The sequence below is a fragment of the Octopus bimaculoides genome, chromosome 15 (genome assembly GCF_046866305.1).
Source record: "Octopus bimaculoides isolate indiv1 chromosome 15, ASM4686630v1, whole genome shotgun sequence".
In the NCBI taxonomy this organism is placed as follows: Eukaryota; Metazoa; Mollusca; class Cephalopoda; order Octopoda; family Octopodidae; genus Octopus; species Octopus bimaculoides.
Genome location: NC_142942.1, coordinates 26,567,375 through 26,586,485, shown reverse-complemented (window position 1 = coordinate 26,586,485; position 19,111 = coordinate 26,567,375). Strand labels below are relative to the sequence as shown.

At 37.4% G+C, this 19,111-nt stretch overlaps 1 protein-coding gene across 8 annotated transcripts in view; it reads left to right on the top strand.

Annotated features, from left to right (window-relative positions):
• The window catches only part of LOC106883872 (myb-related protein A), a 227,396-nt gene that overhangs the window by 60,718 nt on the left and 147,567 nt on the right, over positions 1 to 19,111 (top strand). For all 8 annotated transcript variants that reach the window (XM_089363622.1, XM_089363627.1, XM_089363621.1 and 5 more), the window contains 2 exons: positions 4,635 to 4,763; positions 13,178 to 13,343. In XM_089363622.1, coding sequence (XP_089219748.1) covers positions 4,635 to 4,763; positions 13,178 to 13,343 — 295 coding nt within the window. The remainder of the gene's footprint in view (positions 1 to 4,634; positions 4,764 to 13,177; positions 13,344 to 19,111) is intronic.

The following is a 19,111-nucleotide window of genomic DNA, read 5'->3' as shown; positions in this document are numbered from 1 at the left end:
TTCGTTTTCTGTTTTCGTTTTTGTTTTTGTTTTTCGTTTCTCATTGTGTTTAACATTTTTTTGATGTCCTGTACCCATATATGCATGTATGTATACATATAGATGTAGGTATGTACATATATATATATATATATATATATATATACATACATATACATATATCGTGGAGGTGCAATGGCCCAGTGGTTTGGGCCTTGGACTCGTGGTTTTGATTCCCAGGCCGTGTGTTGTGAGTGTTTATTGAGCAAAAACACCTAAAGCCCCACGAGACTCCGGCAGGGGGTGGTGGCGAACCCTGCTGTACTCTTTCACCACAACTTTCTCTCTTTCTTCTTGTTTCTGTTGTACTCGTATTTCAAAGGGCTAGCCTTGTCACACTCGGTGTCATGCTGAATCTCCCTGAGAACTATGTAGAGGGTACACGTGTCTGTGGAGTGCTCAACCACTTGCACGTTAATTTGTCGAGCAGGCTGTTCCATTGATCAGATCAATTGGAACCCTTGTCGTCATAACCAACGGAGTGCCACGGCAATGATATATATATACTACTGCTGCGACTATTATTATTGTTATTATTATTATTATTATTATTATTATTAATGCATCCCATCAAAGTGACACTGGGGTACAAATATACAAAGCCCAGTATACCCATCATGACTACCCTTCTGAAAAGGGTACACCAGGCACATGCATCACACCCATATGTGCGCAGCATGGTGATCTCATATGAAGCTAAACAGTGCATGACCTTGCAGGTGGGTCCCAGTTAGAATTATCTTCAGGTCGAGTAGCCCATCCCGCTTAAACAGTCCCTGAATAAGGGCTGTTTAAGGATGTTGAACGAAACACCCATGTTTCCAAAAGTGAATTATCAAAACCCCAAAGAATTCCTCTCAACACATGACTATGATGCTCCCCCAATACTCCTGGTCGTGGTCAGAGATGCACATATCGCCAGCCACTAGAGGACATGCTTGACTGTTTAAGGTCAAACAACTGACAAGCAAATCTGTGGTATTGAGCACAATATTTACTGTAGCCTATCTTTTATACTAAGACAAAACAATGTGCAAGATAACACTTCCAATCTGTTGAGATCAGGAGCCATGAGAGCCACTGCTTGGTACTGCTTCAGGGAAAAATTATCATCATCATCATCATCACAAAATAAATATTTCTAAGATGGTATAAGACTACAAAAAAATATATTAGACTTTACAAAACTTTAAAAAACCTTCTAAGAGGTGTTAAAAGTGTCGTCCTTCATTTTCAATACATGAGTTGACTCTTCTACACATCTTTTGAAATACAACTTGGAGAATCTGACACTTGAAGACTCAGGTTGAAAAAAAATTCACTGCGGAGAGACTTTTTGAACAGACTGTATTTCATGCTTCGGGCCTTCTTTAATGCCGGATAATTCGTCGTTTACACTAGGAGCGATAAAGTACAGAATCCAGTGCATCAGTGTTAGAGTATTTAATACTTTGCTACTTTGTTTCTGAAATTTGGTTTGCTAGATTCTTGATATGAGTTTTAATATTGGAACAGTTATTATTATTTTTTTTTGTATCTTGGGAGGGTCATTATGCCAGTAGCAAACACCCTCTGGTTTCACTTTATTATTATTAGTCAATTTATCATTTATAATAAAAGTGAAATATTATTGAGTAAAATCTATTTGCCAAATGTAAATTGGCAGTCCCGTTTAGGACTGTGTTACTTTTTTTTAGACCCAGGAAAACATCTTTTCTAGCTGGCTACCGACACACAGCTGCATCCTTGTACCTCAAACAAGAGAGCTAATGTCCCCATTCAGCTTCAAGTGGTACCTGCAGACTATGGTTTCTGGATTATTTCTCTTCATTGGCACAGGATAACCGTTGGCTAGAGATGGCAGCATTAGGCCTTGTTTGAGGTATATACTGTCAACTCTAGCCAACGGTGAAGGGAAATGATCTAGAAACCATGGTCTGCAGGCACTGTTTAACCCTTTCGTTACCAACCCAGCTGAAACCAGCTCTGGCTCTGAGTACAAATGTTTTGTTTTCATAAGTTTTGAATTAAAATCTTCCATCAAACCTTAGTCACAATTTATGTTTCTAACATTAGCTGAATAATAACTAAGTTATTTTACTAAATTCTTTGTTATATATAAAGTAATTGAAAGAAACACAGAGCATCTCAAAATAAATACAGTAACGAAAGGGTTATGGCTGAGTAGGGACATTAGTTCCCTTATTTGAGGTACAAGGACGCAGTTGTGTGTCAGTAGCCAGCTGGAAAAGATATTTTCCTGGGACTTAAAAAGGTAACTTTATCCTAATCAGGACTGCTAATTTATGTTGGCAAATAGATTTTACTCTGTAGTACTGCTACTACTTACTTCTCGTTCAGGGATTTAAAACTAATGATTTACCTCTTTTACTCTTTTACTCTTTTACTTGTTTCAGTCATTTGACTGTGGCCATGCTGGAGCACCGCCTTTTTGAAATATTATTATGAGTCAATTTATTAGCAGTTTATCAATTAATTTACTGATTGTTTCATTAATCTTTCCACCACTAAGTCAGCTAGGTTCATCAAAGTCTTTTTGCTGCCATTTGCAACTTCATGAATGACCTGACTTCTCCACTCCAGGCATGCTTCAAGTTTGAGATGTTCTCACTTTGCTATAAATATAAGACCTGTAAACTAGAAGAAAGAGACACATACTTAAGAGAAACTTGGAATAGAGAGGGCATGGCATTGATGAAGTTGATTGGGAATGAAGGATTGCTAATGAACCTAGCAGAATGATTGACTAAATAATTTATTAAACAATCGATAGTTAATTAGTTAAATGGTTACCTACTTGACTAATAATAATAAGTGAAATAGAACCAGTGTTTGTATTTTAATGGCATAATGAACCCTCATTCCCAGACTCAACAAAAAGTATTTTCGTTCTTTTTTACGTATTGTGGGAGAGAAGAACCTTCAAATAGGTCTTTGGAATTTTCTACCAAGTTTGACAGTGTGCATGATTTTAGAAAACATGAGTGAGAAGGAAAAACTCATTCATGTAGCTGAAATTGTATGGTAAAAAGTTCATGATAACAATATATTAACTCTTTCGTTACTATATTTCTGACCAAAATACACCCCTCATGAGTTTCAATTAAATTCTAAAATAATCATGAATTTAGACTAATGTTATATATATATATATGTGTGTGTGTGTGTGTGTGTGTGTGTGTTCTTGATATTTTTTCAGAGAAAGTCGTTTTACATCTGTTACACTATTTTTCTTTTGTTTCTTGGCTCCGGTGAGGTGTCTCGGAACATTGTGAATGTTCCAAGCACTCTCCCCACCCACCCCGTTCACTTTTTCCTTCATATTCGTTCCCAGCGAGTTGTTTTACACCTATCAGACTAATATTTTTTAAATTTTTGTCACCGGGTCAAATGCTTTAGTTTGACCGCCCTAGTTATGGTATGGACGTGATAAATTCGAGACCACATTGTACCCTAGGCCATGCTGACTAACATTATTGTCTCTTTTCCCTGTATAAAAGCTAAATCCACAGCAGTACCCAGTATTTGCCTCACAAATTTTCCAAACTTTGACCCCCCGTTTTGTTGGCTTTCCTGGCATATACTGTCGGAAGCATACTCTTCCTTTATACCCCACCATGCCCTCATCGACGGATAAGTATCTCTCAGGCTTGTAAAATGTTTTATATGCATTTTGAACGCAATCGATGAGGGGTCTTATTTTAAATAAGGGATCAAAGCTTGGTTCTCCACGTACTGGGGGTACTGCTAGTGTCTCTCACATGCTATCTTTTTTTCCGGTTTGTTTCCGCAGTAATCATTTCAAACAAGCATGCTGGAAAAAATAAGAAAAAGAAGTCTAAAGGTTTCGCTTCCTAGACCCTGTCTCCTCAGAAAAATTGTTAATAAAAATATTAAAAAAATCTTTACTCCATTCTGGTGTAAAAATCATCCTTGCTGTCGCCATCACTGCTTTCAGTTTTGGATACAGAAATATCCGATTCATTATCGTTCACCACGTGCTTTTGTCGCTTATTCATTCTTTTCTTCGATATCTCCATATCTTCTGTTGAAAAGCCTTCAAATTCGGAATCACTGCTTGATAGCATGAAACTTCTCTCCATCTTCAAAGTTCAAAAAATTAACGCTCAAAAAAATGTGGAAAAAAAATCTTCCAAAATTCACTGGGTTCAAATATCACGCCAAACAATGTCGGATACAATAACTCAACTGTTTGCAAAGTGAAATCAGGTGTTTTAATGAATGTACTAATGAGATTTGGGTTCAAATTTACATTTAAATAACAATGGGTACTCTCAGCCAGCTATGAACCAAAAAATTTTTCGGCTGGCTACGGCCGGGTTAGTAATGAAAGGGTTTAAATCAATAAAATGCAGCTTCCTTGCATAAATTAACTCGGATCCAAAGCACAAAATTTTAGCTGTCATGACAAAAGTTATAATGAAAACTTAATGGTTTAATATGTAAATAAACAAAATTTATGTACACACAACTGAATTGAAATTTATTGTATATTCTGTCTAGAAATATACTAACAAGGTGAGTTGAACTTCTGACAAAATATTTATTTCTAGGTGGCACAATCATTTGAATCCTGCTATCAAGAAAACTGCTTGGACTGAAGAAGAAGACAGTATAATTTATCGGTTGCATAAAACTCATGGAAATCGTTGGGCTGAAATTGCTAAGAATTTACCTGGAAGGTAAATTAATTCTTCATATTTTTTACTCTCCACAGTGTTGGCTCCTGAAGAAACCTTTTCCTCCATTTAATAATTACTCCTGTCACAATACTTTAACCCTTTAGCATTCAGATTATTCTATCAAATGTAATGCTTATTTATTCACATTGTTTTGAATTTATCCTGTATCATCTTGTAGCTTTATAATTTTGATCAAGTGACTGCATATTTTTTAGACTAACATTGTAGGGTAGATGTGAGAGGCTGGATCTATCCACTTTGAATATATAACAGGAAGAATATTTTGGTCAGATATGGTTGGTTTAAATGCTAAAGAGTTAATGATGTCCAGAAGATCTCTCATTGAAACAATTGATATAAAAGTGCCATTAGAAAGTTGTGCTGTGTATCCAGAACTCCACTCAGTATAATCTGTTGGTCATGGGTTGCTGGGAAGGAAACTATAATCTCTTTATAGATAGAGGAAATTTGCTTGTTATTTTGACTAAGTTAACTTATATTCTAAGATTTCAGATGGCTAAGTTCATTGGACAGTAAGGTTAGAGATCATTTTGGTCTGTACTCTCTCCATCTAGTTGTAAGTAAGCATGACAACTCATTTTTTGTAAGCTGTGGCAGGTCTGTAAAATTGCTGAGCATTTTGTTACCTTACAGTGTTACATTAAATTTGTTGTTTGCTTCTAGCTAAATTGTTCTAAAGTACACTATTTGAAGATTTCATAGATTGTCCACAACCTATTGGAATAATTTTATTTTTATATATTGCTCTCCATCATCAACTATAGAAACTATCACTCTCTGACCTAGTCTGTTTTGTGCATCTGCCTGTGGTCACCACCAGAATCTGCAAGAGAGACTAGCATGTACAGACTATCACATGTACCTTATGCAATTCAGTTCTGTTCATCAGAGTGTACAGTATGGTTCTCAACATGGTGGAGACAAGGTATAAGTAGAAAAACTTATGTGGGTTGAACCTACTTTGCCTAATTACCTTCATCACATGGGTCTGGTTGATTAGACCTAACCTAGGGCTACACAACATCAGCTTTCATCCACAACAAAAGTAGAAAGTGATTATACTGCAAGGAAAAGAAAGGAGCTTCAACATTTCAAGCATAAAGTACTTTATTAGGATGAAGAAAAAACAGATTTGAAAGAATTAGGGAATAAATGAGATTACATGTAATATCAAGTGGTTATGGTAAACAAAAATGGGAACAAAAGTGCAAAGTCTGTACATGTGGTTTCTGGCAGAAATAGGTGAGGAGTGACAGTTAATCATGTACAGTGAGGTGATCTATAGCAATCATGAAATTATGAGTCGATAATGAGGAAGAAGAGGAGTGGATAAGTAGTAGAATTAAGAAGCAAAGAATGTGTGAGTAGGTGGCAGTGAGGCTGGGCAAGCTTTTATGAAGACAATAGTTAGATGGATATCGAAGGAAAACTACTCAGATATTGTTCCTGCAGGAAAAGCCATCCCTAACTGGAAGGTCAATCTTCGTTCCTGAAGAAACCAGATGACTGAGGTGCTGGGAGTGATATGCAATGAGTTTTGGTTATCCTTCATTGTTGCTTTGCATGTCTAGCAAATTGCAGCTTAAATCAATGAGCAAACATTTATCTAGTTTCACTTACATATAAGAAACCACAAAGTTGGTATTTAATGTGACATTCTTGGCAGTGCAAGTGAACTAACTAATCAGCAACTTAGGCCTGGGGTTGTACAGAGTGGCATTATTATGGACTTAAGAGTGAGAACATGTAGAGGATCCAGATTAGATATTGTACGAAATGAAGGAACTGTGGACCATACATCATGTAGGATGCAATCACCTCTGAAAGAAAGGAAAGATTGTTCTGAAAGGATATGAGATAGTTGATTTAATGTAGGGAAAAAAGTAAAATGTTAGTTAGCAGGTTTGTAACAGATGGAGTTGGAGAAATGTCAGGGTCAATGAAAATGTAGGCATCTAAGAAGTTAAGAGGGGTTTAGAGATGGTAAATGTGAATTCCAAAGCTGGGTGGGAGGACTTGAAGGATGTGAGATGTTCACAAGCAAGGGAGGTGTGTCAGTGCTGTTAAGATGATGGCTGTAGGTGGGGCTAATGAAGAGGATGATGGTTTCAGCATTAAGATGACTAGCAAATTATTTTAGTGTGGTTGGTGCCCTTCTATTATTGACAATCACTCAAGGAAAAGTACCAGTAAAATCTAGAAAAGGGGAAGCAATTAAAATTGCAAATGAATTTGATAAGAGGGTAGGAGTAACTGGGGTGGAGCTGGAATGAGAAATTAAAATAGTGGTGATGAGTTGTCATTGGACTCTATGTACCAGATAAATAGAAGTGAGGTGCGACAGAAGGACAAAATGTGGGTAGGTAGAAGTGCAAGAGTGTATGGGAAAAATGAGAGTTGGTTAGAAGTGGGGAACAGGTGAAGGGTGAATATAATGAAGAACAGAAGAACAAGTATTGAAGGATGTAGTATAAATTGGAAGGCAGGTAGAAAAAAAAGTAGATGATGACTTTGATATTGGGTAGGGTTGAGTAGTGGATATAGTTAATAATGTATAAGGGATAAGGATTATCAATAATACATGAGTCGAGGCAGGTAGCTGGAGAGTAGGAGGTGACAGTGCAGAAAAGAATGAAGCGCAGTTGAATATAATGGTAGAGTAGAGAAGGGAAGGATGGGAGAAAGTGAGATAACGTGTGGTTTGGTAAGTTGCGCAAGAGTGAAGAGTCAGGCAGGTGTAGTATATGAGGAGAGTGAAATATGAATAGTGGTTGAGCAGAGTGTCTCAAGAGAGTGACTACTGTAAAATGTGGATGGAGAAGGATAATATAATGAATAAAGGTTGGATATCAAGTAAAATAGTTTTGGGTAGTAAGAAAGATAAGTGTTATCTGGGAACACTGTTGTAGTATGCAGTTCTGCTCACATGTAATTACTGCAGCAGAATACTACAGTTATTGTGATGCTGGGTGTTGGGGAATGGCTCCAGGAGGAAATTGGGTAAGAGGTCCAATAGATAATATTTATGACTTAAAAATTACTCCTTATTTACTTATCTTATATTCTATTAAGTTTGCAACTTTTTGAGCAGAAAAATCTTCCAGAATAGTCAAACATCCATAGAGATACAGAAATGATAATTTTGAGGTCCAATTATTTGCTTTTTTTAATATATTGTTATTAATGTTTACCAGAAAAAGAAGAAAAAAAACATCAGCATTCCTCAAATAAAAATGAAAATGTTGTAGAGAGAGTGAGTGTGTGTGTGTGTGTGTATCTGCATATGTAGATAGATAGAGAGAGAGAGAGAGAGTGCGTGTGTGCGTTTTTAGATAGATAGAGAAAGAGAGAGGCAGCGTTCACCAATAAAGTGAGAGAGAGAGAGAGAGCGTGAGGTGCTGTTTCATACCACTCCCTCTCTCATTGTTATTACCATTTTGTCTTGTCTTTTTTTTTGCTTTTACTTAGCTCTTCTACTCCTTTATTGCGTGATTTTGGGCAAACTTACAAACAAGCTCATTATTATGATAGATTGTCTTCATTCATATGCATCACATGTTCATACCAGCACAGTCTTTTTGTACACTACATCTGATTCCTAATTTTTCTCTCAATACATTTTGTACTTTGTCGTTCAAGCACACTTACATTGTATATCTAGGTATTCAAGGCTCATATCTCACTGCCCTGCAACTTTGCATTTTTAACACAAGCATCTTACAATCTGCCCTTCACTCTGATGGAAAAGACTTTTGTTACCAGCAGCAGTTGTAGCTTCCTGAACTTTTCTAACTTGTTCTTACCTTGGTTGATATACTTTTGGAACAACCACCTTCCCTGCCAATTACATTTTTTAGGTAACAAAAACTGTTGACAACTTTTAGTTCGCCATTTAGCTTTTAAGAGAAAATATTTCTCTCATGCTCATAGTATGTATTGCTCCTGTATGTGTCACATACTGTAATTCCACTATACCTCTTGTGTGTCCATAGCTTACAATGAGTACAATATATAGAGTTAATACCCATCCCTTTTCTGCTTATTAAGCAAAGCCATTTCCCTGAAGATACCAGGATCCTGACTTTTTCCTTGCTTACTAAAACCTTAATGTTTGCTAAGTTTATTTTGAAATATCTCAATGCTAGGTTCAGCTTCCATGTTTGGGATTTCCTTTCTAATTCTACAATGGATTCAGCTATGAGAACTAGATCATCAACATTGAGGAGTTTCTGTGGACATCCAATTTGAAACACCTCTGTGATGGTGTGTAGAACTAAGATGAATAGAAGATTGAGGACTGAATCATGGTGGACTCCTATCATCAAAAATGAATTCATTGTTCACTTGCACTTACTATGTCTTGGTACAAAGCTTATACAGCCTGCACAAGCCATTCATTTAGCTTAGTTTTCTTAGAGACCACCAAATAACTGAATGTGGCACCCTGTCAATGAATGCAAAGAATAGTGGTTTACTCTAAACCAAGTATTTCTCTTGCAGTTGTTTCACTAGCAAGATTAAACCTGTGTACCTCTTCCAGGCAAAAAGCCAAATTGCATCTCATGTCACTTTACTATATCATGGATCAGTTGTGCTATGAATATCTTTCTGATCTGCATAACCTGATTGAATAGTTATTCCTCTATAATTTCATCTCTTTAAAGTATCTCTATTGCCTTCATTGCTAATATAATGGTTTTATTGGTAGTCACTAGTTTTTCTGCAACAGTTATAGTAGTTGAAATAATCATTATTTTAAGGCTGCTTATTTTACACTCATTTACGAGTGTATATTTATATTGTCTTGAGTGGAAGTTGATATTGATAAAGCCGTCCCTTAACTTGTAAAGGATATCAATAAGTATTATCTCCCAAGTTAAAATGTACATCATGTTAGCGTAAGTCTTGTACAGACACTAATGTACACCTATATGTCTTATGAAAATGTATGTTGAAAATCGTGTCCTTATTACCTACCGCTATAAAAAAACATTACAGATTATTAAACAGAATTAAATATGTTAAACAGGTTAGGAAGAATTGAAGAAAGATGAGATATCATTTTACATAGTTTATTTATATACATTTAGGTGTATATTATTTTTCTAGCTAATTCTTAGGCTTAACCAATGAAACACGACAATCAAAATAGGTGTTGGACTTTTAAAGAGTATTTCTCATAGTAACAGTCATTACTCTGGATTTGGGTGACGAGGATTCATTTAGACAATCACAGACACTAAAGTTTTCCCCAAAATCCAGGGTTTTTATAACTGCTCAACTTGACATTTAAGAATTGAAATTGCATAAAAATATTCTTTTACTAATTTTCAGAATTCAAATATGAGCAGTTATTTCAACCAATGGGAAAACGACAATCATATTTTCTCGGCAATAGAACATTACATCATATTGCCGGCTGTTATGAATTTGCGCCATGCTACATGAATGGCTGCATGCTACAATCAGCTGCTGGCTGTTATGAATTGGCGTCACGCTACATGAATGGCTGCACGCTACACTAACAATGATGTTGCTATGCCTATCATGGGATCACCTTCTTGTATAGCTTTGTTAACTATTCTGATGGTAATCTTGTATTCTACATCATGAGATATTTTGAACACCCCTGCAACTGTCCCTGATGGATCACTTAAACACATGTATGTATATGTGTGTGTAAATGAGTTTATATTTCCCCTCATTTTCAAGTGTGTTCACTGATTGTAAACAAAAGCCATCATACAGATGGTATCTTTTGTTTGCAGCATATTGTGGAAACATTCCTGGGTTTCTTGATTTGTTTTCAGTTTTCCATATAGCTGTGTCTGGGCTGTTTGTTGTTGGGGATTATTATCTTGTTTGAAAACTGGTGAGTATTGGCAGTTTTCCTCATGCAAGCATGGAATAATGGACATGGAAACTCAGTGGTGACAGTGCTATTAAAATAATAGCCACATATTTTGAGAGAATGTTGTATTGCTTTCATTTTTTTAATTCTTTTATTATTTTCGATTTAAATATGGAATCAAAAAAATTTGGTTGTCTAAGTGTGTAAGTTCACATTTTTTCATATTGTCTTCAATAGATGGATGTAAACAGCTTTAATATAATATAATTTTTCATGCATTAAACAGATATTGTAACACTGGTACCATAACTGGTTTGCTTACAACAGTTACTCTAGCTGCTAATCTTTAGCATTTAAAATTTAAATATCAACTAAACTCACCTGAATCACTTATTCTAATACATCTTTGTTGGAGAATTTGTAAAATCTGTAGGCAATATTTCTTTTTCTGGAGACAAAATACAAATTACTCAGTATAAAAAAAGTAAACATGCAGGTAATGATGAATTCATCAACAATATATATATATATATATATATATATATATTAAATAAGCAATGAATTAAAATGTAGTTTGTCACTAATAGAAAGGTTCATATTCTTCCTTTTATTTTTGAATAGAGTTTAGTGGCTAACATTTTTGTTAATATTATTTCTAATACTATATACTTTCATCTAATGGATTGGCAATTAAGTTCCTGCTGTTTTTTTTAAACTTTGGAATTTATTGCAGTTTTAAATTTTGGAATCTTTTTTTTTTTTTCGAGAATTCTATTTTTGAATCATTTTGGAATCTATTTTGTTTTTTTCTAGTGAATTTTAGTTAATTTTTGTTTATTTTTGGATCATTAAAATGGAATGTCAAGTTAAGAAAAACGAACATTTTCGACACCTCCTTTTTGCTTTTAATCAAGGTTCTAAGGTCACAAAAGCTGCTCATGACATTTCTGCTGTGTATGGAGAGGGTACCATAGCTGAAAGAACTGCTCATGATTGGTATGCCAAGTTCAAAAGATGGAAATTTTGACCTCAAAGACTCACCTCATTCTGGTCATCCAGATGAAGAGCAATTAAACCAACTTTTGCATGAAAATTCTCGTCAAACAACAAGGGAACTGGCAGTGAAAATGGAATGCTCCCACATTGCTTCATTCGATGAGAAAGGTTCAGAAGTATGGAGCATGGGTTCCGCATGCTTTGACTGACAGCAGCAAAAATCAACGAGCCACAATCTCTGCTGGTTTGCTTGCTCATCACCGCTCAACTCATGGACACAAGCAACGATTTCTTTACCAAATTGTTACTGGTGACGAAAAATGGTGCCTGTACATTAATATGAAGCAGCGTAAGGAATGGCTTAGCCCTGATAAACAAGCAACACTGTGCGTGAAACAAGATCTTCATCCGTGTAAAACGATATTGTGCATGTGGTGGGACTGGGAAGGTATAATCCATTACGAATTGCTTGAACGGAACCAAACGGTCAGTGCAGAACTCTATGTTCAACAGATGGAACGACTCAATATGGCTATTCAAGAGAAAAGACCTAATTGGCAGCATGGAGTTATTCTGCTGCACGACGATGCCCGCCCTCATATCGCCAATATGACCAAAGAAGCCATTCAATCGCATGGCTGGGAAGTGCTGCCACACTTGCCGTACTCTCCTGATTTGGCACCAATGGATTTCCACCTCTTTCGATCTCTTTCAAATACTATGTGCAGAGTTTTGTTCAATACTGATGCAGAATTGAGAGCTTGGTTGGATCAATTTTTCGAGTCAAAATTGGGTGATTTCTACCAACGAGGCATTGAAAATCTTGTTGAATGTTGGGAAGAAGTTGTAAACAAGGGTGAATACATTACTGATTAATTAGTTGTTATTTTTTATTAGACCTTTTAAAAAATTTAAATTTTAAAAAACGGCGGGAACTTAGTTGCCATTCCAATAGGTACAGATTATTTTTTTCTTTATTTTTGAGAATTTTGATGACTCTCTAATCGCCAACTGCCATTTTGATAATTCAATGGTGTGGTCTGTGTGAAGATTCTATTTCTGGAAATAGTGTTGCATAGAAAACAACTCTTAGCAGTGTACATTATTTGATTCCCCTGCTGTTTGAGTGATTCAAGAAATAACAATGAATGCATAAGAAAGTGGAAAATAGTAAGGTAACCTTATTACTGAAGTCAAAATTGTGAGGCGAAATATTATGACATTATTTAAGTCAAAGGTATCTTTTACAAGTCACAGTGAAATTAATCCAAGCGTTTCAACTTTAATGCAGTGTGTTTCAAAATGTGTATTATTTTTGTGTTTGTACTGAATAATGTGATATTCTCCACATAGCATTTAAACAGAAAGTAATTATTTCAATTTCCTTTATTATAGTTGACCAATATTACTGAAATATAATTAGTTTCTTAAAGCCAGAAGGTCTATGAAAAATGTTGGGATTTAAATTTGATTAGCCTATGTTTATTATTTAAGATTGCAATTTTCTTTTTGAATTACTTAAATATCTGATTATGATTTCTTACAGAACAGATAATGCTATTAAAAACCACTGGAATTCAACCATGAAGAAAAAATATGAATCAATTGATGATCAAAAAAGTAGCTGTCCTCTTGTTTATAATCATCCTTACACACCAAGTACTTCAGAAAGTATGACAAATCTACACCCAGTAAGGCTTTTTAAAAACCAAGTGAGTCATTTATTTTTGTTTTGTGAGTTTTCACAGTTTTTTTTTAAAGACTGGAACTTAGAGAGTTTGATGTAATTTCCCTACCATTTTGCAGTGTATTTTTATCCAGCTTACATAATTGATCTTAGCATTTCTCAATTTACTTGCGCCCAATATCACTCTCATGTTTGCATTCCTTATTCATTCTTTTGTCTCTCTTTCTTTGTCTTTCTCTCTCCCCATCAATCTTGTGTAGCTTCAGTTTTGTTATATATATAAGGTTCAACACCTGCTTCAAATAATGTAAAAATAATTGTAATTAAAACATACTGCAAGCTCACTTGTTAGATAATAAAAAGTAAGTAAATAAAAAATTTAGATTTCCTATATTCAGTTGAGTGGCTAGTGGCTGGAATGGTATCCAGCAGTTAAAAGATGTAATAAAGCTTCCCATTCATACAAGCATTGAAAATTGAATTCAAGTTGGTGTTGAAGATAATAGGGTAATGAAATGATATGAGTCAAAGTGCATCGAAAATACATTTAGTTTGTATCTGTCCATGTATGAAATTATACATTCACACACACACACACACACACTGTGTGTGTGTGTGCGTATATATATATATATATATATATATATATATATATATATATATTTTGTATATGTTTATTTGTGTGTGTGTGTGTATATATAGTTGGAGTTTACAGAAAAACAAAAGACGAAGACAGGTGTATAAACGACAAGTGTATTAGTTTGACGCAATATATATATATATATATATATATATATATATATATATATATATTATTACGTCATACGTAAACAAACTGTAGTTTGTTTTTGAAGCGCTGAAATGTATTGTAGTGCAAGTAGAAAGATATATTTTTTTGCAACACGTAAATACTGTTACAACAGTATATATGGGATAATATCCCTTACAGAGCAGAAAAATCTGTCAGCAACCAGCCATGAGAATCGAACTCATATCCCTTTGATTTCCGGTTAAGTGCTCTACTATTTAAGCTAAACGGCTTTACTGACATTCTGCAATTTAGAACTTATAAAGCCATCCAGAAACGCTAGATGTAATATAAATTACGTCATATGTAACCAAACTTAAGTTTGTTTTTGAAGCACTGAAATGTATTGTAATACGTGTTATGTGGGCAAACAATCTTTACTCCAAAGTACTGTTGTTGGATATCTCTCATTATGAGATTTAAAAAATAGTGATTTTCTAATTTATAGATCAGCGACTAGCTGTCACTTTCAAAACTATATATTTCAAATGGGAATTTGGCAGTGCCACCTCTAGCCGAACAGGTATTCTGTGCTGATGAAGGGAAATAACCTGGAAATTGCTATACACAGATATTGTTTTGAGCTGAGTGGGGGTGCTAGATTCCCTTGTTCGAAAATATAAGGACACAGATTGTTTTGTATAGCCAGCTGGAGACGATGTCTCCTGGGACTAAATTTTAGCAAAATTTGTTCTAAACTAGGACTGCCATGTTATGTTGGCAAACAATCTTTAGTCCAAAGTACTGTGCTGAATATCTCTCGTGAGATTTAAAAATAATAATTATCTAAATATCACCTAATACACATCAAATGGAGTATACCTGATGAGATATTTTAGTAAGCCAGTAGGTAGCAGTTATCTATTAATTAAATTTTTTAATTTGTTTATATGTGTTGTTAATAGTATTTAATTAGATAGTATAATTTGCTATTATATAGGTTAAATCAGGTACCACAAAACCAATAGTTGTAGGTAAGAAGTTCAGATGATATGTTTCTTCATCATCATGTGCAGCACAAATAACAGTAACTTGGTATAGAAATTATTTAATGGAATTGGGGAAAAAACTCCCTAAGGTGTGGAGGCTGCTATTTTATAGGTTAGATACGATCATCATCATCATCATCATTGTTTAACGTCCGCTTTCCATGCTAGCATGGGTTAGACGGTTTGACTGAGGACTGGCAAGCCAGAAGGCTACACCAGGCTGCAATCTGATCTGGCAGAGTTTCTATGGCTGGATGTCCTTCCTAACACCAACCACTCCGAGAGTGTAGTGGGTGCTTTTACGTGCCACCAGCACGAGGCCCAGTCACACGGTACTGGCAATGGCCACGCTCAAAAATGTGTTTTTTATGTGCCACCTGCATGGGAGCCAGTCCAGCGGAACTGGCAACAACCTCGCTCGAATGATTTTCTAACGTGCCACCAGCACAAGTGCTTGAAGGCAACGCTGGTAACGATTACGCTCAAATGGTGCTACTTACGTGCCACTAGCATGGAAGCCAGACAGCTGCTCTGGCAATGAACACGCTCGACAGTGCTGTTAGTGCTCCACTGGCGCGGTGACCAGTCATCGAGTATGGTTCAATTACGATTTCACTTGCCCCAACAGGTTTTCGCAAGCCGAGTTTCCAATGAAGGAGACGTTGGCATGGGTGCCAGTCGTCGAATTTAGTTTGATTTCAATTTCACTTGCCCCAACAGGTCTTCGCAAGCAGAGTTTAGTGTCCAATGAAGGAGAGATTTGCATGGGTGCCAGTCGTCGGATTCGGTTCGATTTCGATTTCATATTTCAAATTTCTAATTCCAAATTCACTTACCTCAACAGGTCTTTGCAAGCAGGGTTTTTAGTGTCCAATGAAGTAAAGATATGGATTAGTGAGCTGGCTACACTTCTGGCAGGATTCACAGATTATGCTCTCACTTTCCTTGCCGGGTCTTCTCACGTACTGCATATTTCCAAAGGTCTCAGTCACTGATCATTGCCTTGGAGAGGCCTAATGTTCGATGGTCATGTTTCACCACCTCATCCCAGGTCTTCCTGAGTCTACCTCTTCCACAGGTTCCCTCAACTGCTAGGGTGTGGCACTTTTTCACACAGCTATCCTCATCCATTCTTGCCACATGTCCACACCAGCGCAATCGTCTTTCTTGCACACCACAACTGATGCTTCTTAGGTCTAACTTTTCTCTCAAAGTACTTACACTCTGTGAGTATGCAGACTTACATTACACATCCATCAGAGCATACTGGCTTCGTTTCTTGCAAGCTTACACATGTCATCAGCAGTCACGGTCCATGTTTCACTGCCATGTAGCATGGCTGTTCGTACACATGCGTCATACAGCCTGCCTTTTACTCTGAGTGAGAGTCCCTTTGTCGCCAGCAGGTGTAAGAGCTCTCTGAACTTTGCCCAAGCTATTCTTTATCTTAGCAGCTACACTTTCAGCGCACCCACCCCCACTACTAACTTGGTCACCCAGATAGCGGAAGCTATCAACTACCTCTAGTTTTTCTCCCTGGAATGAGACAGAAGTTGTTTCCTGTTTGTTTACAGTGTTTATTGCACCGGAACATCTGCCACATGCAAAAACTAACTTCCTAGTTAACCTGCCTTTGATATTGCTGCACCTCTCATGTGTCCATAGTTTGCACTGGGTACATCTTATAGAGTTACTACCTACTCCTTTTCTACAGATCGAGCAGAGCCATCTACCTGAAGGGTTTTGTGTTTTATCTACCTTCCTACTTATTAGGATTTTGGTTTTAGCTAGGTTGACTCTAAGGCCCTTCGATTCTAGTCCTTGCTTCCACACCTGAAACTCCTCCTCTAGTTCTGATAGTGACTCAGCAACTAGGGCAAGGTCATTAGCATAGAGGAGCTCCCAAGGGCATCCCATCTTGAATTCCAGTGTTATTGCATGGAGGACTATGATAAATAAGAGGGGGCTGTGGACTGAACCTTGGTGGACCCCTACCTCTACCCGGAATTCTTCACTGTACTCGTTGCCAACCCTCACCTTACTGACAGAGTCCCTGTACATGGCTTGCACAGCTCTGACTAACCATTCATCTATCCCTAGTTTCATCACTTACCACCAGATAAGGGATCGGTGGACCCTGTCAAAGGCTTTCTCCATGTCAACGAAAGCCAGATACAGAAGTTTATCTTTGGCTAGGTATTTCTCCTGCAGCTGTCTTACCACTAGGCTATAGCCGACACTGCCAGATATTTTGAGCATCTCTGCAGTGATTCCTGATGGGCCGGGGGCTTTCTCTGTCTTCATACTCTTGATCGTTTTATCTACTAAGGTACTGTCAATTAAGATAGCTGGTCCCTCTATTGGGTCGATATGCGGCAGACTCTCTTCCTCCCATTCATTCTCTTTATTAAGCAGCATTTCATAGTGGCGTCTCCATACCTCTTCTCTTTGCAGCCTACAACATCACGATTCTCTCTCACACACTGTCTTGCAACACGAAATACTTCAAGTCTTTGGTCCTCACGGCGCAGAATGTTGACAAATTTTTTCTTATCTGCTTCCCCTCTGGCTAAGTAAACCTGTCTCCTAGCTTCCATTCTGGCAGTCTGATACAATTCCCTGCTACCTCTGTTCTTCCAGTCCTTCCAAGTTTGTTTCTTTTGTCTAATAGCCCTGTCAACCACATTGTTCCACCACCATGTTACTTTGGGTTGAGAGGGGACTTTACACCAGCCACAGATCTGGTCGGTGACTCTCAGCAAGTTGTCCCATAGAAACTTCCAATTGTCTTCCACATTGTGTGATGCTATATCCTCTTCTATTTCGTCAAATGCTTCGAGTAATAAGTCTCTAAATCTCTGTCCGTTTGCAGGATCTTTAAGCTTCCAAACCCTTCTCCTCCAATCTGGTCTACTTCTGGGCATCCATTTAGCCTTGATCCCAAAGTTTCTAACTGCTAATCTGTGTTGAGGGGTACATTCTTCGCCAGGGAAGGTTTTGGCATTTATAAGCCGCCCTCTTTCCCTATTTCTGGCGAGGATGTAGTCGATTTGGCTAGTGTGTCTGCCGGAACGGTAGGTGAGCAGGTGACAGGCAGGTTTCCTGAAGTTGGTATTGCAAACCATGAGATCATTTGCATCACAGAACTCCAGCAGTCTGGTTCCCTTCTCATTGCGGGAACCGAAGCCATAGCCTCCATATACGCCATGGAAGCCCCCTGCATGCTGTCCAACATGACCATTGAAATCACCAGCCACAAAGAGAAGGTCCCTGTCATTCGTCAATGAGGGAGTTTGCAAGAGGATGTCGTAGAATTGGTCTTTCTGCCCATCCGGTAGCCCCGGTTGAGGGGCATAGGCCGAGATGACGGTAGCTAACCTATGGTGAAGCACTAGTCCAATCTTAAGTACTCTGTCACATACTCTGACTACCTCGATTACCTTATCAACCCATTTCTCTGCTAGAAGTATTCCCACGCCCCTGATCCCATCAGTATTCCCTGCCCAGAAAATCTTGTACCTGTAGTCTTTGCGTGTGGGGAACCTCGCGGAACCTCCTCTCCACCTTCTTGGATGCAGCACAAATCTACGCATCTCTGTTCAAGCATCTCAACAATATCACCAGACCTACCTTTCAGTCTGCCGACATTCAGAGTGCCAATTCTGAGGGTGTGGGAGGTGTGGGCCTGTGAGACCCTGGGATGGAGGAAAGCAGTGTCATGTACCTGAAAAGAAAGCTTGCATTTGGCAGAATTGATAAACAAAACAACGCCTTCAACCTGCATACACTACACAATCTTTATGCGCTATAAGATCGATAAAACTCAGGGTAGGGGAGGGGATGGTATAAGGCCCCTAGAAGTGTTCGCGGGAGGCAACCAGGGATGACAGAGGATAAGAACTTCCGGTACTGGTGGAGGGGTGGGAGGGGCGGGTATACTGCGAGTCAGTAAGTTTAAAGAGAGAGCTACTTCTGCACTTTTATACTATGGTAGAC